The sequence below is a fragment of the Pseudophryne corroboree genome, chromosome 5 (assembly GCF_028390025.1).
Source record: "Pseudophryne corroboree isolate aPseCor3 chromosome 5, aPseCor3.hap2, whole genome shotgun sequence".
Taxonomy (NCBI): domain Eukaryota; kingdom Metazoa; phylum Chordata; class Amphibia; order Anura; family Myobatrachidae; genus Pseudophryne; species Pseudophryne corroboree.
In genome coordinates, this window is record NC_086448.1 from 118,181,112 (window position 1) to 118,206,594 (window position 25,483).

Below are 25,483 nucleotides of genomic sequence, written 5' to 3' on the forward strand. Positions count from 1 at the left end.
CGAGCGCTGCTATTGTCCTTTTAAATTTTGTACTTTTCAGTTTAAAGGTATACACACTACCTTTATAGCAGAGAACGAGTGTTGAGTAGCAATGTTTATTTTATACACTGGTGCTTAAAAACAATAAGGATTTGTTCTGTTGCAATATGGACGAGATTGTCCACATCAGCATGCATTGCTATGGAGCCGGGTGATGGGGGGGGGGGGGGGGGGGGGGGTGCGGAGTGAAGAAACTTCACCCCTGCCCGTATCCGCCATCGGGCAGCTCGGCGGCAGATCTGTCAGTGTATAGGGCCTATTTGTTTGCTTAACATTACTCTCCTTTATGTTAAGTGGTCAATTTCTTTGCATCCTGTGCTTCAGCAACACAAGAAATCCTGGCTGCATAGAAGAAGCAGACTCATCTACTGGTAGGATGATTTAAAACACATTGAAACAATAGTTGTTTACCAACATAATACAATGCTAAGCACATAACAGAGAGGAGAAAGCGTAACGGTTATTTACGGTTATCTTTTAATTATATGGTGTCATAAAGGGAGAACTGCAATGGTGTACACTAGCAATACAATCTAAAAAGGTTCAAACTGACAGTATACAGGGGAATGAAACAGTGAGACAATTATACAAACAAGTGATTGACAGATAACAGTAGAACTCAAGGATCCAGTGCCCCACACAGAGAGGCTCAGAGTTGCTGACTGAGTGGCTGTACACTGGAGACATGAATAGTGCAAGGCGAGAACTCAGAGGGTGGAGGGCCCTGCTTGGCAGAGCTTACAGTCTAGGGGACTAAGCTGCATTATATCCTATTTCAGATCTTAGCAGTCCTTTAAATTGGTCTCAATTCAGCTTTTTTTTTTATAGCATTATTGACAAGGATGTAAGTGCTGTTCTTTTTTTTTTTTTTTTTTAATATATGCTAAAGAATCTGACAGCATTTCACAACATGTGCTCCCAGTATGGAGATTATTAAGGGCATCCTGGAAAGCGACGCCAGGAGCTGTGTCAGGAACATTCCATATTTCCATTTCCGAGCTATTCTAAGCAATAGCTACAGAAGCATCGAGTCTAACCTGGAATCTGCGCCATATTTGGTTACCATACCAACCGCCTGGCCTTCGAGTAAACACACATAGTAAACAGTTACCACATTTGTCTAAACATTAACAGCAGGTAGCCTCCAGAACAATGGAGTGTGAGCACAAGTGGTGGTTCCCTAGACGGTGTGTCTGTATCAGCCTGCAGACACTCAGGGACTATCACTGCTGCTGTTTGCTCAGACAACGCTTTACAATCGCTCTCTCTGGGAGCAAAGCAAAATAGACACATCTACAACAAGAATCCGCTTGAAAGTGAAATCTCCACACCTCTGTCATCACGTGCTATTTGAAACTTTGACAACAATTTTCCCAATCATGGCCTGGGAGACATACAGCCTTATTAGGAAGTAACAGTTGGCATGGCCAACCTGTGGCTCTCCTGCTGTTGAGAAACTACAAGTCCCAGAATGCCTTGCCACAGTTTGGCTATTAGAGAATGCTAAAACTCTGGCAGGGCATGCTGCGATGTGTAGTTTCACAATAGCTGGAGAGACACAGGTTGCCCAGGCCTGTAGCTGCTTTCACATCGCAAAACCTGCTTTTGAAACGGTTCTTAAAACGGGTCTGAGCAGTTAAACCCCCTTCACATCGCATGTTGTAACCAGTATATTACCATTTCATTACCGTTTTGGTACCATTCACACTGAACCCGTTTCACCCATACAAAACAGTGGTTGTCATTTTAAATGTTTATTTCCTGCTTCTGCCTGGTGACATCACACATGGAGACAGCCTATCACCTTCTGGGGCTTGCAAATACCGTTTCAGACCCTTTCACACTGCACAATGAAACGGGTCTGAAACGGGTAGGACCGGTATTTTGAAAACGGTAAAATGAAGGTGACCCTTTCACATCGCAGCTTGAACCGTTTAGGAAGCCTTAAAAATCTGCAATTTACTGGGTTCAAGCTGCGGTGTGAAAGGGTAGTGACTCACATAGTTGATACACAACAAAAAGCTGCACTAAATGCACCTCTGGCGGCTGGCTGTCTTATTACCGGCGTATGGTGTTTCTGCATTATAACGCCTATATATACTATCCGCACTAACAATTGTCATTACCTTATGTACCATTAACATTTATTTACATGACGCCAGCGTGATCTGCAGTGCTTCACATTTGGATGGCAATTAAGTAGGGTAATAATACACCTATGTCTCACGGCATCAAGTGACCCACATGGCGATAAACCACTGCCATTTTTAGTACAGTATATGCTGTGTGATCCTACAATCATCTCAAACGTGCCTCACCCGCGCCACACTGATTCCATCTGAGCGTTAGTCAAAAGTATGAGTGAATATTTAAGCTTAAAGTCAGCAAAAAAATGCTGAGGGCAAAAGGACCACTCAAAAGGCAAACGTAATAGGAAAGGGGGTGGGGGTGGGGGATAAGGAAGCCTTTCAACGCACCCAATCTTTGTGCATTCCTGATAGCCTGCCACTCACACACTACAACAGTGATGGCCAAATTCAGTCCTTGGGGACACCTAACCATACATGCTTACAGATCTCCCAGTTGCTGCACAGGTGTATTCATTACTAATTGACATATTAAGAAATCATGGGGCCATCTGGAAAACATGAACTGTTAGGGGTCCCTGAGGACTTAGGCTACGGCCACACATAGCAGCCAAGCGGGTCCCGTTTAGCGGCACCCGCTTGACCGGAACGAGAGTGCTGCGGTTGGGCCGGACGGCAGGACAACGGGATTTCAATGTGAACACATACATCTCAATGTAAGTGTTCACACAGTGCGGCTGTGCCGCACTGCGTTACATTGAAATCCTGTGCGTCACTGGCCGGATCCTGTTCTGCAGCATCCCGCGGAACAGGATCTGTGTGCACACAGAACCCCCCCTCCCGGCCAAGCGGGTCCCGCTATGTGGCCATAGCCTTAGGGGGCTATTTACTAAGCCTTGGACAGAAATAAAAAGTGGATGTAGATAAAAGTCCCAGCCAATCAGCTCTTAACTGTCATTTTTCAAACACAGCCTTTGACATGGCAGTTAGGAGCTGATTGGCTGGTGCTATATTCTCTATCCACTTTATTTCTCTCCAAGGATTAGTACATAGAGCCCAAAGTTTGACCACCACCACACAGTATTGTAGCTCAGAATAGTGTAAGATATAGAGGAACATACAGTACTTCCTGAGATGCCGAACTGATGTAATGGGGTGACAAATAGGACATGCTGACAAATTAATCACAAACACTTCAATTACTTAACAACACCACCAAACAAACACAAAATACCACCTCACAATAACTGCAATTGTTCCTAACCTATGAACCAGAACATCTGACTCAGACTACATCTACAAAGTAAAGTAATACACATTACTATCTGCAAATGAATGAATATAGGCCCTCATTCCGAGTTGTTCGCTCGGTATTTTTCATCGCATCGCAGTGAAAATCCGCTTAGTACGCATGCGCAATGTTCGCACTGCGACTGCGCCAAGTAACTTTACTATGAAGATAGTATTTTTACTCACGGCTTTTTCTTCGCTCCGGCGATCGTAATGTGATTGACAGGAAATGGGTGTTACTGGGCGGAAACACGGCGTTTCAGGGGCGTGTGGCTGAAAACGCTACCGTTTCCGGAAAAAACGCAGGAGTGGCCGGGGAAACGGTGGGAGTGCCTGGGCGAACGCTGGGTGTGTTTGTGACGTCAACCAGGAACGACAAGCACTGAAATGATCGCACAGGCAGAGTAAGTCTGGAGCTACTCTGAAATTGCTAAGTAGTTAGTAATCGCAATATTGCGAATACATCGGTCGCAATTTTAAGAAGCTAAGATTCACTCCCAGTAGGCGGCGGCTTAGCGTGTGTAACTCTGCTAAAATCGCCTTGCGACCGATCAACTCGGAATGAGGGCCATAGTAAGTAATAATATTCTGTTACTTCTCGTATTTCAGCCATGAATTAGGAGAGAATCTAGAATAGAGTGTCAGTTTTGTGACCAGATAAAGGCACAAGTCTGCACCAAAACGATGTCACAGAAACCCACGGTGACTTCTACCTTACTGTAGGGGGTGCGTTATTCCTGGTACTGCACATGGGTTTCCTAAGGAACGGCCAGGTGATGGGCAAAACTCATCACTTACATAGATATAAGTGACCTTAATGTACTGTAGACAAACATCAGCGTCACGTGCGTATTATAGAACACCATTCACCCTGACCACGTGCAAACGAATCAGTCATGAGACTAGCACCACCTTTTACAGATTTTGCCATTATGCATTTATAATAAACTGCAGTTGTAATAAACAAGCTTTAAAAGCAAAACACAAAGGGCATGACAGAGCTTCTGCGGCACAGGTGACCTCTGGACTGGGTGGTTCAGTGAGCTGGCAACAGGACACAGCCCGAGGAACTAAATACCAACAAGAGGAAAGCTGGACATAGGCCACCAGAAAGAAATGCCATTCATGACATGAAGTCCTTATTCCAAGAATAAAACTGAACTACGAACACGTCTGCGCTATATAAACTTAGTCTTGGTGGTGTTCATCTTACTGATCCTTGTGGTCAGTAAACCACACTGCCTTCTACCACCCAAATACAGGGCATAGTGAGAAAAGCCAAGTCATCAACAGCATTATATTTCCATGGCAAACTGAGGACAAGCCGCTCTATCACAGAACACAGGATATTACATACTAGGTATTTTCAGATGGGATTTTAGAATTTTCTTCTATTAGCCAGTTTTAACAATTTGCAATTAGAATTTACAGTTTTCAGACATGATCGCAACAGCAAAAACATTCTCTAATGGGCAAAACCATGGGGTCGATTCAATTCAGCAACAGTTGAATAGCGCCGGGAATTATCTCCCAACGCTATTCAATTCAGCTCCAGTTAAGTCGGCGATGGCCCGTTCTCGCCGACTTAACAGGTAGTTTTGTCGGGAGAACGGGCATTCTCCGACTTAACTACCCGCGGCGATGCTGATCCCCGACCGAATCAGCCCGTGACAGCACTTTTGTCGGGTTTCTTCTCTCATCCCCCGGGGATGAGAGAAGAATTCCCGACAATTGAGGGTCAGTCGTCGCTGTATTGAATAGTGCCGGGAGCAAACTCCCGGCGCTATTCAACTGTTGCCGAATTGAATCGACCCCATGTGCACTGCAGGTGGGGCAGACATAACATGTGCAGAGACCGTTTTAGTGCCCATATACTAAGGCGATTTTGGGTTCAATCATGCGATTGCGACCGCATTGGTGCGATATATCACATGTCAATCACGTGTCCCCCATTGCAATGTGCGGGCACGCTGGTCGAATCTCGCATCTCAAGATATTATGTGCTGCACTTAATATTTATCGCATCGCAAGTGCGATCACCTGTGGTTTTTAAACACATGCGATTTATCGCACTGCGATGTGCGATCTTTGTTTTGAGCTCACTTTCTGGACACTTCCCTCCACCCATTGTGCTGAGGTCACAAGGGGCATGCGATTTATCGCATGATCACATGAACATCGAATGCAAAAAAAAAAGCACTTCAGATGCGATTTATCAGAGCCTTTGCCTGCCGGGGAAATCGCAGCACGGCCAATCGCACAAGTGCATGGGTGGGTTATTTTGTTTCTGTCTAGGGCAAATACTGGCTGCTTTATTTTTACACTGCAATTTAGATTTCAGTTTGATCACACCCCACCCAAATCTAACTCTCTCTGCACATGTTACATCTGCCCCACCTGCAGTGCACATGGTTTTGCCCATTAGAGAACAATTTTGCTGCTGCGATCAGGTCTGAATTAGGCCCATAGTTTTGTGAGCTACGTTCCAAGTGTGGTCTTGGGTTCCATTCCCACCCAGGCCCTAACAGTATGTAGTTTGTATGTTCTCTACTTGTTCTCATGCGTCTCCTCCGGGTGCTCCGGTTTCCTCTCACAATCCAAACACATACCATTAGGTTAACTGAATTGACACAAAAAAGGCCACATATTCTCTGTACAGCGCTGCAGACTATGCGTGTGCTATATAAATAACTGATAAATAGTCTCTAAGGACCACCACATTAGACTATACAGCTTTCTAATGTGGATTTTTGAGCTACGTTCTAAATGGAAAGCATCTTCCACTGTTAGCGGATTAAGCAGTTCCGAGGCTCCTATGACAGAATGTCATTAACATCAATTGTCTAAAGGGCTCTACAAAGTGGCCTAGATTGCCGCAGTTCATGTGGACAGAAAATGCAGTGCAGAGGTCAGTGGACTATGACGGCGCACTATTTCCCAGGTGAGACACAAACTTGTGAGCCTGCTTGAATAAATAAACTCCCAAACCATATTAAAACTCAGGATATGACCAGAACATTGTACAAGTGGTGACTCTGGGAACTACTTCTGTCCGAGTACAGAGAACGCGATTACGATAATCATCAATGAGCTCTATTACCATATAGGATAGATACAGCTGACTGTAGCGCAGGTAAAATATTAGATTAGTTTTAACTAGTTTGTATGAGCCATGAATCTCCTCTTTAGTTATGTCCACAACAAAGGGTTTTTTGTTAGTTACATGAAGATGACAAAATGGAGACCAGAAGACGCTTTCAAAACCATTTAAATTTCAGTAGACTTCACGTATATACCCCCCCCCCCTTACCCAAACAGTTTTTAAACCAATAGACGCAACTATAGTTACACCAAGCAGGACAACAAAAAAATAAAGTAAAAAAAACCTCTTAAAATAGCACTTATTATTACCTGTATAAGAAGCCACAAATAGCCCAGTTAAGTTTAAATTTAGCATTGCATTTAGGCCGTTCTAGAGAATGACTAATAATTTTAGGAATTAAGAGGGAGAAATTCAGGACTTGTTATTTCTGACACAAATAGCGTCATCCACTCTCTAATTGGATTACGTCAACAGGAAGCAACTTTTCAAGAACTGAAGCAGCTTACAGTAGCCATAGACCCACAGAGAACAGCATAGCAGCCACAAGACAAGCGATCACTCACCATAATAACCCAGATTTGTTTCAATAACCTCTCCCCTCATTCACCTCGCCCTGACACGTACTTCCATTTACTGGCAAGCGATACGTATATATATTAACACATTGGTAGGATCACCGCTGGATGATAACGTCACACCCTTCTGGGGTCAGTATAATACAACCAGCGGGCTCTCTACAGTTTCTTATTTGCTTGCCAGAACACACAGTGAAAGATCTCCAATGAACACTTTGTACAGTGAGGTGCATTAATCAGATTAACTATAAAAAGTGAGAAAGAAGAAATCAACAGCAGCAATGTATATAAGAGCTCAGGGTTATAATTCTCCTCCTTGCAGATATTTCTGTTTTACTGCAACGCTTATATCCCATAAACACATAGGAGTATATGCAATTGCCGGCGAATCGCAGCAATTTATCGCCCGTTTTTTAGTTCGACACAATTCGACCGTCGAATTCCGGCAGGTGGGTGCCGGAATTCAACATATTCAATAAAAAATGGATTCGACAGTCCCGCTGTCGAAAAACGGCCGATTTGACGGATTTTGATTAGATTTTTAAAAATGTTAAAAAAACGGGTAAAAACGGTAAAAAAACAGAAAAAAAAAATGCGTGGGGTCCCCCCTCCAAAGCATAACCAGCCTCGGGCTCTTCGAGCCGGTCCTGGTTCTAAAAATCCGGGGGGAAAACTGACAGGGGATCCCCTGTATTTTTTAAAACCAGCACCGGGCTCTGCGCCTGGTGCTGGTGCAAAAAATACGGGGGACAAAAAGAGTAGGGGTCCCCCGTATTTTTTACACCAGCATCGGGCTCCACTAGCTGGGTAGATAATGTAATAGAAACATTCAAGTGCTTTGCAAATGCATGCTAAATCCCTGGATTAGGAAGTAGTGTTTAGAATGTCTGCTGTGCCAGTGATTCCACATTATAACCACAAATCACAGCATTGTAAGGGGTTTTACCTGTGAAGAAACTGTTACATACTTGGTGTAGGAAAAAAAAAAAACACATCAATTTAAGTCACATAATAGGGGCATTGAGCCACGTCATCCTGATAATCCACCAATGCCTGGAATTGTGTAGACTAGATGTAATAATGGCGCCTCTGGTCCTCCCTAAAATATTTTATAAATGCTCAACTGGGTTCAAAACTTAGCACTAAAAAGTTCTCATAGGACTTCTTGGAGACACTAGTAGAACTTTGCAGTGAATCCACGGACAGTCAGTCATCTGTTTTACCTTAAACATGAAATAAATTCACAGAAACTCCACGCTAGCATCCCCCTCAGGCACCTCTGCCTGTGATGCATTCATAAGTTCAGCTGCTGTGGTCACTGAAGCTCCTGCCAAATATGGCCCAGCAATCTTCTTTCACTGAGGTCTCCTCTGCACCACGCTAACCATAATTATAGTTCATTCGGCAGTCCACCATTGTTTTATACCAGTGCCCACCCACGCAGCTATCTTACTTGTTTTATTGCTGTATGAGCCACACAAGGCTTTGTAAGGACAAACCCGAGATACTGCATGGCACCAGGCATGCAGAATAATACGCCGACGGGTACAAGGTACTCTACAATCACAAACCCACATTAATAGATAGACTCAATTTCACAAACTGCTTTCAAATTTCTTTAAAGAGCTCCGCGGTACTGCGATTTCTGGAAATAAAAACATTCTCGCCATCTTCCTTGGCCAGCACACCAATTAGACACATGCCTATGGCCAATCCCCCTTCAGCAATATGCCCGTAGTCCTATCAATAGCTGAGCCTGATCATTAACATGCTAACCACATTATCCCTTCCTCAGACAAGAACGTCATCTATTTTTTATGTTATTTATCTACATCAACTGGAAACGCCAGCACATAGCGAAGTTTTCCTGAGCAGCAAAATCATTTTGGAAACTTCCACTGAACATCCTTAACAAATCAAGGGGGAATTGAAAACGTTCATCGCCCATTGCACCTAGATTTTTTTATTTTATATATCTCATATGATCCAGCAAAGACACAAATAGGGGAGATCTGAATTTATAGTGAAGGATGCATAGACCCCTCTCGACAAGTAGCTTTACTATACACAATAATAAAAAAAAAGAGTTCCCACCATCAGGTGGCTACGGGCCCAATTCAGACAAGATCACAGCAGCAAAATCTCTTCTCTAATGGGCAAAAGCCATGTGCACTGCAGGTGGGGCAGATGTAACATGTGAAGAGAGATAGATTTGGGTAGGTTATATTGTTACTGTGCAGGGTAAATACTGTCTGCTTCATTTTTACACTGCAATTTAGATTTCAGTTTGAACACACCCCACCCAAATCTAACTCTCTCTGCACATGTTATATCTGCCCCACCTGCAGTGCACATGGTTTTGCCCATTAGAGAAAAATGTTGCTGCTGCGATCAGGTCTGAATTAGGCCCTATAACCAGGGAAAGCAAATACTGAAGATATACAGACCAACACCTACTGGCTTCTCAAACATTTTTGCTAACGTCTTGAAAACTCAAAAAAACCAACAACACAGGGACAGCATCCAGCACTGCCAGAACAGCGTCCCCTCTTGTACCATCACAAAGAAATAAAAAAATACAAAGCAATAACCCCACAGGGAAATTTCTGTCCACCAGGGGATTGATACTCTACGGCTGTAAGACACCGACACCTGTCACAGGAGGAACAGCACAAAGATTCTGCTTACATAATACCTAGTGTGAGTGACATTATTTTGTGCTCCACATTCTCAATGTTACTTTTTTTGGCACTGTGCATTTCCGGGATCGTTTCATGTGTATCAGTTATTCATTAACAGCCTAGCCAAAGTGTATAAATATGCTAGTGCGACACACCCTGCCAATACTGGAGAATGAATAAAAAAAATGAGTAAGAAAAAACACACACACTTATGCCGAATTTATTTCCATGAAGGAAGTTATATTCTATATTCCAAGACGCTTCATTTTTTCTTAAATGTTTTTAAAAGGAGAGAGTACTAAATTGAAAGATTAATACAGATCTCAGGACAATCAAGGATGACGCATCCTACGGGCTTCATACCAAATTCTAACGCTGCCACCCAGGGCAGTTATGATCAGAAAGGATATGAGAGAGGTAGGGGCCTAGGACCTGTCATCCTTAGGGATTGTGCCGCAGGCCCTCATCACTTAGCGCTAGTAACGCAGCTGCAATCAGTTCAGGTTAGAGTAAGGTGTGTAAATTCCCTGCACAGGACGTGTCAGCACAAATCTGTCCTGACAGCCATCAGAGTAGGCTCCCATACACATGTCATAGTACAGAAATACCACACGAGCTACATTCTTCTGAATGACACCGGACTCTGTAGTATTTCAATAATAAAATGCAATTAAAATATGGTTAAAAAAAAACCCACTGAATTTCTAACTTGTTTTCTTTACATTTACTGACACTTGCGGCACTGGACTGAAACACAGTGAATCCAACCAACAGACAGCAATAAGCCACAAATGACCTAAGATCAATGGGCTACAGCACAATACATGCAACATGTGTAGAACACAACACTGAAACCGAGGCACAAACTTTGTAATAAACACTTGGCAAAGTGACAACCAGCACCATCAGAGGCATTCAGCACGCACGTCCCAACATAATATCACACGGAAACTAACACGTACTGCGCATACAGTATAATAATGCACGTGTGTGTGTATATATATATATATATATATATATACATATATATATATATATATATACATACCAACACATTTTTCATGCTTTCCTCAGAGACATAAGTCATACTGCTTTCGGATATTTAGATTGGAGCAGTGCCACAGACACGTTAGCATGCGGGGAGCACCAATCAAGGCAGATGTTAATTGCAAATATCCTGCATGAGTGGAAGAACCATGCAAGATTCTGCATGAAACGTTTCCATCCCACACTGCAGAGCACCGTCACCCATGTAAATGACCACTGTGGGGGTCAGACCAAGAGGTTCTGCAGCAGCCCTGCCCCCTGATCTAGGCTTTTATACCCAGGCCGGCGTGTGCAGTGGAGCAGTGTGGGTTCCTGAAGCAGGCCTGGGTTACATCAGTACTGGGCACACTTGTCTGAGTGCACCAGCTACCCAGGAATAAAAAGAGAATTAAAGAGGCGGAGTCCCAAATTTCTGGGGAGGGGGACACAATGTGGGTTATCCTGGCTGCAGGGAGGCCACCCTGGGACTGACTGGGGTTACATACCTGATACTAGCCATGCAGTTACTGTATCACACCAAAGGGGGGGAAGAGAGGGGCCCCTGCCTGGCCAGCTGTTGCAGAACTACAACGCCCAGCATGCCACCCGGGATCTAGTACCGGCACTCTGGAGAAACCAGCTGCCCTAATGTATAGAGACCTCACCTCTGTGCCCGGACTGATGGGCGGCTGCTGCTTCCTTTCGCCGCCGTCCTCCTCCGGTGGAGCTGCCCGGCGGCTAGCCATGATTCCCGCTGCGGATTACAGAGGAGAGACGCAGGAGTCCACATTGGTGGTGCTGGGGAGCGGGTACATGCGGCGGGGGCTCTCACCGGGACCTGGCGGCGGGGAGGGGGAGGCGCTGGGGAGCCGGGCCGGGAGTAGACATCGTGTACACAGGATTCAGTGTGTGCGCGGCCACGGACCAACGCTCGGTGAACGAGAGGGGGCGTGGCCAGGGGCGGACCAATCAGTTGGAGGATCAGTGGTCATCGACCCTGCCCCCATGTGTTAACCTTCTAATTGCCGGAGGGACGTTTTCTCTGTCTTTGCGTTGAACGCGACCATCACTACTCCGGCAGCCAATAGGTTAATGAGGAGGCGGGGTCGTACGTGACGTCACTCACCATGGTGCTATATAAAGTGAGGTAGCTACTCTTGCAGCTGTAGACTAGACATGAATTGTGGCTGTGTGGCTGTGTGGCTGTGTGGCTGTGTGGCTGTGTGGCTGTGTGGCTGTGTGGCTTTCTCAGGGCCAGGTGAGACTCTGCAGATGCTCAAAGACTTGGCTCAGTGCAAGGAAGGGCATGATGGTATTAGTAGTTCTACAATGGGCATAGGGGTTAGCATTACCAGTTTACATCCCCGAGTTAAATTTCACACCTGGGCAACATCTGTGTGAGGTTTGTATGTTCTCTTGTTTGTCTGGAATTTCTCCTGGTGCTTCAGTTTCCTCCCGCACTGGTAGGAGAATTTTGTCAGTCTTGGGCCCCAGTTTATGATGACAGCCCTGTCAAGCAGTGAGAAGAGTGCAGCAGTAGTAACCAGACAGCTTTGAGGTAGATATTTATCAAGTACATTCTATAAAATGATAGGTAGATTGATAGGTTGCTTTGATCCACTTCTACACTTTTTTCACTGTTTGATGCATCAACACCATAGATTGTAAGCTTCACTGTGGCAGGGGCTGATGTAAATAACTGAAGTGTCTGTAAAGCGCTGTGGAGTGTGTGTGCACTATAGAGAGAATTCTTAATCATTATAATACAGTAGTTGTGGACAGGGACGGACTAAGTCCAAAATCGGCCCTGGCATTTGCGTGCATGACAGGTGTGTGCACTGCAAAGGGGGTGAATGGACACTACTGACAGGTGTGTGCCACGAGTCAGGTAGGTGTGGACTCACGGCATGCCTCCATTTCCATGGGGGGGAGCGGAGCTGGGGAGCAGCCAGACTAGAGAGCTGGAGGCTGCGCGTGGCCTTCCTGCTCCTCTGTGTAAGAGGGCCAGCCCATCCGCCAGAAGTGCCAGATGCACGGTCCTGCCCTGGTTATGGCTAAGCATAGCTGGGTCCTGTATCTTCTTGGAAGATTCCACCTTGGCTGGGAATTCCAATTGCAGAGCTGATTATTATATTATGTCAGCATCTCCGCCGCAAGCACCCTCCTACTATGGTTTGTGTCACTGTCATCATTATCTCTTCCCCACCCTGCACACACCAAATGCTTCATATCGGATAGTACTGTGCCTTTAATTTACTGTAACAGACCCAACTACTACAGGCACCTTTAAGAGGGACAAAGGGTGTGAGTCAGATAATGAACTGATGCTTACTGTTTATGCATGGAAACACAAACCATTAGCCATCCCCAGCACTGAGGTAATTGTCCATGGACTATGAACCAGACACAGTCAGGAGCGCTGTGCTTATTCCCTGCGTTACACCAGCTGCTGTTACAATGAGTGGGGAGGGTCCAGGATCCCACACATTGCAGCACCTTTTTTGGGAATATTGCATTTTCTTGGAGAAGTCCCTATACTGCTGGATAGCCAGAAGCCGAAATCCGCTGTACAACACAACAATGGCATCTGAAACGCGTTCTCATGACTGCATTAACATTTTGGGGGGTGTTTATCATTAATCGCATATGCAGTGCGATCTGGGTGACATATTAGTGCCCAGGATCGCATTACAATATGTGATTACAGCACACCGATATATGATCCGGCCCCCCGGAGCCCATTGCTGCGATGGACTCCGTGAAGTCCTGGGGCTTAAGCGCACGTGCGGTCCTGCTGACCGAACATGCACAGTGGCCATTTCAGTGGAGGCTTCCAGGGGAAACCTCTGGAACTGTTTGTGGTAAGTAGCCCATAGAAGATGGGGGTAGGGATATCAGGAAATCCTCTCGTGCCTGATACTGGTAAATCTTTTGCATTGCATCCCCCATAGGTTTCTATGGATGTTGCAGGTACCGGTGGGAATAGAGGGATCGCAGCAGGTACTGGAGATATCTGCTGCAGTATGTCGGTCATGCATCCAGGGGATACTTATATTTTCAGCTATCCCCCAAATATATTTTTTATAAATTGGCCCCTTAGGGGTATATCCAATTGAAGTCGAAAGACGGCAGTTTTCGACTATTTAAGGTCGAATCCTGATTCGACCTATTCAATATTTTGCTAATTTTTCCGACAAGTCGATAAATTTCGACTTGTTGAAAAGCACGTGGATCGGCGGAATAGCTGCCGATCCACGTGTTAATGTCGAAAAGGGAGCCAAATCCGACAGGTTTTGGCCCCCTTTTCGACCATCTCCGTCCGACATCAAAATGATGTCGGACTGAGATGCGGACCCAGAGGAGGCGAGGGGGGGGCGGCTGCAGGGAGACGGGGGGACAGCCGGCGGGCATACAGGGAGATCAGCGCTACAGTAGCGCTGCAGCTGGATGTTACTCACCCGCCCGACCTCACGGCAGCTTCCATCCAGCACGCTGCTGGAGCCGGGTGGAAGCTGCCGTGAGGTCGGGCGGCTTAGTGGCATCCTGCTGTAGCGCTACTCCGTAGCGCTGATCTCTCTGTATGCCCGCCAGCTGCCCCCCCCCCCCCCGCGGCTCGCCCTCCCTCTCCTCCTCTGGGTCCCATCTAAATTCGACTTGAAAAAGTCGAATTTTAGATGGGATTGAATAGGGGTTGTCTGATCCATTCCGACAAATACATGTCGGAATGGATCCGACTTTAATTGAATATACCCCTTAATCTGTAATGGACTGTATTTAAAGCACCTATTTAAACATGCCGACACCAGATGAATTAGTAGGAAATTTTTTTATTTCTGCTTAAATATCCTTTATCCTTGAATGTTTATTATAAAGGGCGTTATATGTGAAGGATTGTTGCTGTTTACACAGATAACAGATTATTTTCTCATCAGACGCATGACAACTGCAAACTAAAATCTGGGGACCATAGCAATAAAGGTAAAACATGGTTGCAAACACAATGCAGATTTGAAATCATAACTTTCTATCTAATACATACAGTACACATCTGTTGATGGTATGCTTTTAAAATACCGCCAGTTGTGATCCCGGCAGTCGCATTACCGATGCCGTAACCCTGGTGGGTACAATCCCGGCGCCGGAATACCAGCAAAGTAGGTGATTCTCCCTCTGTGGGTGTCCATGACACTTCCATGTCCTTGCCCCCCTGCCGGCATTCTGGCAGCCGGGATGCCACTGTCGGTATAGTGACAGCCGACATCCTGTACGCCAGGATCCCATACCGATCCCCTTAAATTGGAAAGAGATGGTGTTGTCCTTAGCAACCAATCAGATTCTGTCTCTCATTTTCTAGGATGCAATACAGAAATAATAGCTGGTTGCTATGTGCAGCGCAACGTTTAATTTTTAGAAGCTTTAGTAAATCTACCCCTGAGGGGGTATGTAATTTGCTCCGGCCTGTTTTTAAGGAATTTTCGCCAATGCTTTTTAACTTTCTTTTTTTTTTTTATGAAAAGGCATTGGTGAAAACGTGGATTTGCCTATCCACGTTTTTCTCTCCTGCTGAATTGTTCGCCTAGGTGAAAAAAACGGCCATGCTATTGAATAGGGTGAGTCCCCATTCGCCCTAAAAATAGCTAAAAGTCCAGTTTTCTCGCCAAGGCAAAAAAATCTGACCTAATTGCATACCCCACTAAGTAAGTCTGTCTATATGTCATTTTAAAAGGCTATAAGAATGTATACGTATAATGTGGTGTGACTTGTGGCGTCAGGCTGTCATCTGAGAGGGTGACAGCGGGTACTGGCGGGGCCCAGGCCCGCTGCACACAACCCTCCTGCCCCCCACCCGGCATTAGAATGGTGCCCCCTATTCATTTTTAATATTCTATTAATCTTAGGGGGTGTGGACATGCCCCCTTTTCAGGTTATGCCCCCATTCATTATCAGGGTCCGGCATAGCTCTCTGTCATCAACAACTGACTTGAAAAGTATATAGGCATCTTGCCTCATGTAGTTCTGGGGTTGGGTTCAGGTGACCGGCGGATGGGAGACCTCCGGTCACCATACTGACACCGGGATCCCGGCTGTTAGATGGCCGGTAGAGGGGGCGAGCGCAGTGAAGCTCCATGGACACCCACAACTGGGAATAGTCCCTGTTGGTCGGCATGCCGACTGCTGGAATATACAACGTTTAGGATCCCGGAGTCCCGCATCCCTAGTTCTGTTTCTCTTTATGATTGCAAGGCCAGAACTCGGTTACAGTAGCTGCAGGTTCCGTTAATGCGCCTTAGGGCATGTCAAACACCTGTGGGTGAGTCGCGGCTTTTTCCTGGACAGTTAGAAATCCTAGGGCTCAATGGGAGGTAACATGGATTTTAGTTTGCAGCCCCTGAGTTTGTGAAAAATATGGAAAAAAAAATCTTTATTGTAAGCTAAAAATTTTGGGACTCATTTGCAGAATCTCAGGTACACCCCTCCCAATGAAGGGGGTCATTCCGAGTTGATTGCTCGCTACGGATTTTCGCAGCACAGCGATCATGGTAGAACGGGGCTAATCTGCGCATGAGTATGCACCGCAATGTGCAGGTGCGTCGTACGAGCACACAGTGGTTCGTTACCCAGCAATGGCTTCTACGACAATTCCGTTCGCACAGCCGGTCGCAAGGAGATTGACAGAAAGAGGGCGTTTGTGGGTGTCAACTGAGCATTTTCTGGGAGTGGGGGAAAACGCAGGCGTGTCCAGGCGTTTGCAAGGCGGGTGTCTGACATCAATTCCAGGAACAAACACATTGAAGTGATCGCAAGGACTGAGTAAGTCCAGACCTACTCTGAAACTGCACAAAATGTTTTTGCAGAGCTCCGCTGCACAGGCTTTCGCACACTTGCAAAGCAAAAATACACTCCCCCGTGGGCGGCGACTATGCATTTGCACGGCTACTAAAAGTAGCTAGCGAGCGATAAACTCGGAATGAGGGCCCAAAAGTAATGCACTTGGTGGCATTTAAATAGCATAAGTTGCCCAATAATGACTTGTCCGCTTTCAGATGACTTTCTGTGAAATGCTCTAAAAAGAGTTTAATTATGTGGGATGTGTATTTTGTGTTGTATAGATGGAAAAGGGCTTTTTGAACTCGCAGATGGGAGTTGCAAGTGTTTTTCCCCTATTTTTTTTTTTTTTTTTTTTTACTTGCCTAAAAATAATAAAAAATCAAATCACAGCCCATTTCTGTATCCCCACCCCTACCCCAAACAAAAAAAATTGTGGCTTTAATTCGGTGAAAATCACTTGCTTACTATGATTTTTACACTGTTAATAAAAAAGGTTAAAATCAGCCATTTGACTCCTTTAACCAAGAATACTTTCCTTCTGGCCTCTAACAGCCTTCTATACTGCAATGCAATGCTATTTGCCACGTTTTTTTTGCGTTCAGTGTCATTTCCACACATTTTTGTGCACTTACTCCAGGTTTGTGCATTGCCACGGACACGTTGAATAGGCTTTTATGTATGAATTGCGTGGCTCACGGAAGCGCACTTGATGAAAATAACTTGCAGTATATAACTCATGGCTTCTGTGGACGGAACTCACTACTAAGGGCCTAATTTAGCATGATCGCTATTCAGACAAATTGCAAATTGGGCGATTATCGCATTGCGCACGCGTGAGGGGTAATAGCGACAGAAATTGCAATGTTGCTGCTGTTTGACTGACAAGAATCCGGCATTTCTGGGAGGAAACCTGCCCTATTCTGGGTGTGTCAGAAAAAATGCAGGCGTGCCCAGGCGTTTTTGGGGAGGGTCTCTGACGACAGCGCAGACCATTTCCAGGCCGTCGCAGATTATTGCCAGTCTCAGACCCACTCACATCTACTCAGACGGCAAAGATTCTTCAATGTTCCGGGAATTGCGTATGCATCTGCTAGTGGATTGCGATCTACGATGCATTCGCAGTTTTGCACGGGGCGTTTTTTCTTCCAGTCGGGGCGGCGCCTTTCTACTCACAGACAACTGCAATTTCTCTGAATAGCGATCCATGCTGAATTAGGTCCAAAGTGGATTGCCCATGAAGGATCAGTGTTCTCTGTCTAGTTGAGAGAGATCTGTATACAGTGAAACTTGCAGCTTCCTATGTAACTGTACCATATATTGTAGTTAAGCCTTACAGTATCCTTACAAACAATAGCTAAGACATAAACCCTCCTGCCGAGTTCTGATGTGACCAGTGTCTGGGTTGCACGCTGTGCTGGACCCATTCCTGTTTCAGTTGTGATTGGAAGCAGGTGCATACAAAGAATGGAGATGGTCGGCTTCCCCTAGGAAACACGTCCCCCCCTCCAATTATTAACTTGAACACATGTGACCAAGAGAAATTCACCAAAGATTGCGGAATCTCTGTAAAATGATTGATTTCGTCCAGCTCTGGCTTTCAGCGTGCTACCTCCCTCTTATTGCGGCACTCATCAATAACATCTTGCTTATGAGTACCAGGCTTCTTTCTGCAGACTTGCTGAAACCGATCTTGAACTTTGTAAACAGAGATGCTTTTGTAATGTGAACACATGGCCAGACTCATTCTATACTCCCTGCTGGGACAGTGGCTAAAGAAAGGCATCTGTCTGGGCATTAAATATTAATATATACATTAGGCATCTTTTTACAGTGCATAGCCAGCGGAGGATAGGTTACTTCTGACATTGTAAGAAAAACTGATTTGCATGAAACAAATATTTATGACCGTAGCACTTTAGTACTGTGTGTCTTTTCCAGTCTTCCCAGTTGTCCTATTCCTTCTTCAGTGCAGATGATCCTTATTTAAGTCTGTGTATGAATATGTCTGACTATATTTAATAAAGGTGCATACGACTAGGATTTGTGCACCTTATTCTATTCAGTAGTCACCTTCCACACTATCATTATATCCATAGTTTAAAGAGTGGGTGTTGGGGTAGAAACATCTGCAGCCGGTTGTTGTACAACATGGCAACGTCTGAATGTGGTCTAAATGTTGTTCTAATTGTTCTGCTGGAATCTCGGCAGCGAGTCCACACGGGGGCTGCGCTCGCCACGCAGCTTCTGTTCCCATTCGGCTGGTGGCGTTGACCCACCAACCAAGTGGGAATACCGGGCGCGTGTTGGGATTCCATTTCTTGGTAAAATGCCGGCTGTCGGGATTCCAGCATTGGTCTCCTGAACGCCGGCATTTTACCGACACCCGGTATATTGACTGCATCCCGTGCTGATTATGGAGGAGATTTAGCAAAGCTTGGAGAGAGAGAAAGTACCAACCCATCAGCTTCTCTTATTTTACAGGCTGTGTTTGAGAAATGACAGGAGCTGATGGGCTGGTACTTTATCTCTCTCAACTTTATCCCTCTCCAAGCTTTGATGAATATCCCCCACCCCTAGGAAGATAGTCAAGTGCAGCCTCCAGTACAGTAATAAGAATGAATTAACTAGAGTGGAGTGGATGACCGCTCCAGGCCTGCACATACAAATAGGCCCATCCGCATGAAGGCAAGATGATGATCAACCAGTTTAGACTCTTTAAATAAGAGAACATTTACTGGGGCTCTATATACACAGAGTATATTCTGAATGATAGCTTCAGAGTAATTGGAACTTGAACTGAAAATCGGTTTATTTATGTTGATTAAAAAGTAAGTAGACAAAACTTATTAAAGGATTTTGAGATTATAAAGTAATGCTTTCCTTTGTTAGGTCTCATTGTAAAATAGTACACTCGCAGCTAAAGGTATAGAACACAGTGTTGGCTACGGATGTGTCCTCCTACATCATTGCTGCAATCACGCCAAACACGCCAGGTCCTGCGAGACTCTGCATCTTTGTTGCCGAAAATGCATCTAAGTTGCAACATGATGCGGCTAGGACACAACAGGACACTGGGCTGATTCATGTTATATACAACACTTGTATACCTGTGTGCGCCTGAGTCTCTGAATCTGTATACGAAATGCTATGATACAGGGGTTGTGGCTTTTTTCCATCCAAAGTTCTGTTGTGTTTCACATACAGACCCAGTTGCACACAGATATATGCGGCATATCGCATTATTCAGCACAGTCTCCTGGTGCGACCTAGTCACATAACATAACCCGCTGCATGGCGTATTGAGGCTAGATGTATGAGGCCACATCTGTAGGAAAGCCATATGACTGTATTCATGGACATCAGAATAGCAATCTAAAAACAGCCCAACCACACTCAACAGTACAGGCTTTTTTTTTTCTTCCAGTTTTTCTTTTTTCAGTAAACTTTATTTATGACAAAGGTTGCATTAGTAAATTGCCCTTAGTGTGGGGCCGGTAGAACCCCATCCCTCAAGATGATTGCCCTATCGACAGTCAGTACATGTTGCCAAAACATCTGGATTTTAGGGGAATCTCTCCAAATGTGCCAAGGGAATCCAGGGGACCAACCACAGCACCACAAGACATGGGGAAGACTGGAAAACATCTTCGCAAGAATGCTGGGACATCTATACCCGCTAGTGAGGACCTACTACTGAGTCTCCCAGACTGACCTACTATGCAAGGAGGCATGGGGAGAACATGAAGGTCTGTTCTCAAAGGGTGAGATCTAGGTTTTTGTGTGGTTATCGTCAACAAGCCAATATAAACCTAGGTGGAAGAAGGCCAGGAATCTTCTACGATCAGCCCTTACTTCATGTTCACATCAGTTGGACGAGGAAGGAGTCTTCAATCGGAATCCATTGTTTCAAGTGTGTGTCACATGCAATCCAGATTTATGAATACAAGGACTCCCTGGTAGTAAACCAGGAAGTTTAGCAGCTGTAGGCCATCCTGGTGTTTGCTCCTCTTAAATATGTCATACCTAAACCGCGGTTCCTCCCATAGCAAACTGGAGCGTGAACTTGCAGAAAGAAGGAAGGAGGGATAAATAATGGAAGGTTTGTATGGGGTAGAGGAGCTTAGGTAGGATTGGCATTTTGATAACAGTAACTCTACCCAATAAAGAAAAGGGTTCAGACTCCAGGCCCAGAGATCGGCACAGATGTATGCAAGTTTACAGAAAAAATTAGAACTAAAATGATCACCAGTTTTGTAAGTGCCAAGGTACAGATGTGTCTCATACACTGTAGCGTCAGTCACACCAGATAGACCCTCTCGGACGACCAGCTCCTGGGCGACTCGTCTTTCTCGCTCAAAATGCACATCTTATTTACAAAAATAAAACAACTAGAAGTGCCAAAATGACTTGTTCAATTGCATTGATCAATTTGATGTGCAACATTTGTCTATCTGTGTGTGACTGATTATGAATCTATGTATGAAGTGCTATGATGCAGCAGCCGCAGCTTTTTCTCTTGCCAACTTCTGCTGTGTTTCCTCTGCAACATAAATTCCTGTACAGTTAAAGTCGCAGCCCAGCTTCTCTAGTACACTTTGGGGTTTTACTGTTAGGAACATGGGACTTGCTTGAAGTGGAGACTCTTGGACTTGCTTATACTTGTGGTTCTTGGACTTGATACGTGTGAAGATATTTGGTCTTGGTATTCCTGGACTTGCTTGGTGTCATGGGGAACTCCAGTACTACTGGAGTGAGACTCCTAGAGCCCTCAAGAGGGTTTTCACTAATAGCAACCCCCTGCTGTTCCCTTAGTGCTGATTGCACACACCGGTACTTAGGGGGCCCCTGGACTTGATACCTTAAGCAGTAGGAGCTCAAGCAATAGACTGAAGACCCTGAATAGCACTGAGTAATGGCTGAAAGGCACATGACTGCCCGAGGTATGAGCTGGATAAACGACCGTCAGGGCAGGTGGTATGCAAGCTCCCAGTCGGGGAGCTAGAGTTGGCAGATAGAGAATGCCACAGTAAACCTGGGTAATAACAGGCAGGGCAGGATATGGGACACTGACAGGCAGGGATTCCAGCAGAGTATCCACAGGACAATAATCAAGGCAGAAAACAGGGACCAGCTGTTTACACAGGAAGGGTAAATTATACCCAAGACTGGGGGAATGGCAAGGAGTGAATATAAAGGGTAGCTGCACCAATCAGCTACCAGTAAGACAGAGAGAGCAGTCATTAGCTGAAGACGTGCCGCTGCACATTCTCACTAAGAGCACCTTCCTGTCTCCTGGTTACTCGGGAACGCTGTCTGCATCCAGCGTCCCAGTTGCCAAGCACCCGGCGTATAAGATGCAAATATAAAATAAAAGACTGTACGCTACACCTCCTGGAGCGTCTCAGTATTGCCAGGCATCTCACGCCATATGACATATACAGTAGATGCTAAATGTATGAGGAGACATCTGTACTGTATTTGATATGGGAAGATTTTTTTTTCTTTAATATGATAATTCAAAATGGCCTATTAGAGTAATCTTCTTCTTCTCTATCTTCATGGCAGCAGTTCAAGAAAGCCAGAACTTATTGTCCTGGAAGACAGTATACCAGACAGTATCCAGGTATTTAATCTAGGCGTCCCTTCATGGAAAATACAAGTGAAAAACTGAAATAACTATGGGATAACACAGCCTCCAACAATCCCAGTAAGTGGCAGGATTTCCAGTTATGCGGAGACTTGGGTGCTTACAGTAGAGAATACCATGGCAACCTCAATATTACGTTCCCATTTTTCTGTTAGGAGGCTTGGGAAGTTCCTTAAAGACAAGGAAGGAAAAGAAGCGTCAGTCTATATACCTTTTCCTGTCTCTACTCCACTGAACAAGAATGAATCCATCAATCAGGGCTACCACAGAAAAAGTCGTTCAAAGAAATTAAATGATCAGAATAAGCGTCTGATTTATCAACCAGTGATAAAACTAATTGTGAATGATAAAACTCATTGCATATGATAAATCGTGCTCCAGCTAATTAGCTCCTAACTGACGTGTTGAAAAAATGACAGTTGGGAGCAGATTGACTGGAGCACCATTTATCATATGCTATGAATTTTATCATTCACAATGAGTTTTATCACTTGATAAATGGGCCCCAAACTTTGGTATTTATGGTATTGTGCTGGCATCTGAACTCAGGAGTTTCCAAATCCACCGAAAGGACAACGATTACCGACTTGACCCATAGGGGCGGAATTCAAATGTTTGAAAAGTCAGCTGGGTGTCTGTTTTTTCCTATCTAATAGACAGGGAAAAAAAGCCACCCAACCGACTTTTCAAACATTTGAATTCCCCCCATAGTGTTAAAACCACAATAGGAATAGATGATCAACTAGACATTTCTAAATGTCTAAAACTATTGATGTTTGCTTCCTTAAAAATCCACACCTTAATAAATAAATCTACCCCACAGAGACAGAACACGCCATGTTCCCGGAAGTCATTTTACGCTCACCCATGTGACACAGGAGACCCATTTCCCTTGCTTATTATTACACCCTCAAATTGCCCTGTGCATTGACTCACGACCACAAAATAAGCTGCAAAAGTGTGAACCCTGTAAAACTGAACTTGAGCGATTTTGCAAAAACAATGTAAGTGACATGAAAAAAATGCTAGAGTAAAAAATACTAATCTGCCATCTTATGCCACCACTGTGTTTGCAGATATCCTGCGGGAATAGTTACCTTCACAGAAAGACTAGACTAAGGGAGGGAGGGAGGGAGGGTGAGGGGGGTTCCCTATGGAAAGAAAAAATAATAGTCTGTGAATTAATGAGAACAAATAACTTTCACTTTTCTGCCTGACAGATTGATCCCCCGCTGCCTCAAACCATGCAGTCTCTTCTCTCTGAGCTATCGCTGCCTCAATTAGCAGTAACTGACGAAGGCAACTTGCTGACAAAAAAATAGATCTTTTTAGCACTTTGAAAACTGAGAACTGTGCAGTGTGTATATATATATATATATATATATATATATATATATATATATATATATATATATATAAAGTGTCCTATATTTGTCACTTGAGAGAGATTTTCACATTCTTACATTTCTCTCCCTTTGATAGGTTCTGATTAATCATCGGATGCCAGGGGGGACTGCAGTGTATCACAGAGTTCTCACCACCCCAGATATAAGTGTGCCTTATGTTTTAACCAATCCAGGACATTTTGTGCTTTTTTTAAATTGCTAAAATTGAAACTAGAAAATATCTTCAACTTGTACAATAGATGGAATGGAAAACTGGATAATAGGGAAGTATTGGAGGTTCATCTAGGCTTCATGTGCAAATCGAGCCATTTACCAAGTAAAGGAAGTATTTGCAGAGCTTGTTTCAATGTGCCGCATTTAAGAGCATTTATCTAATTATAAATATGAGTATATCTTTGTGACCATGAGACACTGTTGGATACTACGTTACGTTTGAGAGGGACAGAGTTTTGCAGTTCTGAAGCTACAGCAGTTACACAAGAGCTGTAACATTCTTGGAACAGACAGGACAAGATGGAGCTTCTGGCTGATCAATGCATGCCAAGCACATGTAGTGCTGAATTAGAAATTCTATATTAACATATCAATGCACTGCAGCCTCCTGAAACACAGAGCGGATTATCAGAGCAGGGTGTACTAGACCCCGCAGCACCAAGGGGGGCCTGAGAACAATACGTTACCAAAAGCTGCTTCAGCACTCAATAGGGTCTATCAGTAGTGCTATAGCAGTGTATTGCACAGCCTTCCCTCCACTTACTCAGTGCCATATAGAGCTTTGGACATGAGCAAGGTTCAAGGCACCAGAATTGTTTTGGTTTGTTTGTTACTTGCCCATGCATTTCCTAGAACATGTCCCTATATCTATATATCCTAAAAAGAAGAGAAGGAGGAGAGCACTCAGTGTAACACATAAACCCATTTAACCCTTATATAGTGATTCCAAATAAATGCATACTTGGTGTCAATAAGATGAAGGCTTATCTGATCATACTCTGAATTCTCACAGTAGGGCTTCTACAATGCTGGTTCACCATATAGATATTTTGCATTTGATGTATAAAGAAACAGTGGTGCAATACCGCAGTATGGGGGTGATTCCGAGTTGTTCGCTCGCTAGCAGTTTTTAGCAGCCGTGCAAACGCTAAGCCGCCCCCTCTGGGAGTGTATTTTAGCTTAGCAGAAGTACGAACGAATGCATCGCAGAACGACTACAAAAAAATATTGTGCAGTTTCAGAGTAGCTCCAGACCTACTCAGCGCTTGTGATCACTTCAGACCATTCAGTTCCGGATTTGACGTCACAAACACGCCCTGCGTTCACCCAGCCACGCCTGCGTTCACCCAGCCACGCCTGAGTTTTTCCTGGCATGCCTGCGTTTTTTCGAGCACTCCCCGAAAACGGTCAGTTGACACCCAGAAATGCCCACTTCATGTCAATCACTCTGCGGCGGACACTGCGACTGAAAAGCTTCGCTAGACCTTGTGCGAAAATACATTGGCCGTTGTGAAAGTACGTTGCGCGTACGCACTGCGCTGCATGCGCAGAAGTGCCGGGTTTTCACTTAATCGCAGCGAAGCGAACATTTTCAGCTAGCGATCAACTCGGAATGACCCCCTATATGCACAAAAAGATCTCAAAGTAGCTGATTCCTGGAGTGAAAGCATTCTCCATATACACAGGCATTGCAGAAAGAGCGCCTCTGCACCAGTAACATTTTACAATTCTCATATTGGCAGAACTATGGGCAGTGACATATCTATAATGGGTGCAGTGTGTGCGGTGCACATGAGCCCCTGACTC

The 25,483-nt window shown here is 44.8% G+C and overlaps 1 protein-coding gene and 1 long non-coding RNA gene across 2 annotated transcripts in view; one reads left to right on the forward strand and one right to left on the reverse strand.

The window, feature by feature from the left end:
• The window catches only part of ARHGAP21 (Rho GTPase activating protein 21), a 291,419-nt gene extending 279,595 nt beyond the window's left edge, over window positions 1-11,824 (reverse strand). Inside the window, exon 1 of the mRNA XM_063921621.1 lies at window positions 11,467-11,824. Coding sequence (XP_063777691.1) covers window positions 11,467-11,547 — 81 coding nt within the window. The 5' untranslated portion in view covers window positions 11,548-11,824. The remainder of the gene's footprint in view (window positions 1-11,466) is intronic.
• On the forward strand, window positions 11,747-24,653 carry LOC134927332 (uncharacterized). The gene is made up of 3 exons (XR_010177615.1): window positions 11,747-11,948; window positions 22,196-22,337; window positions 23,760-24,653. It is a non-coding gene; the product is annotated as an uncharacterized LOC134927332 (long non-coding RNA).
• Window positions 24,654-25,483: the final 830 nt, after the last annotated feature.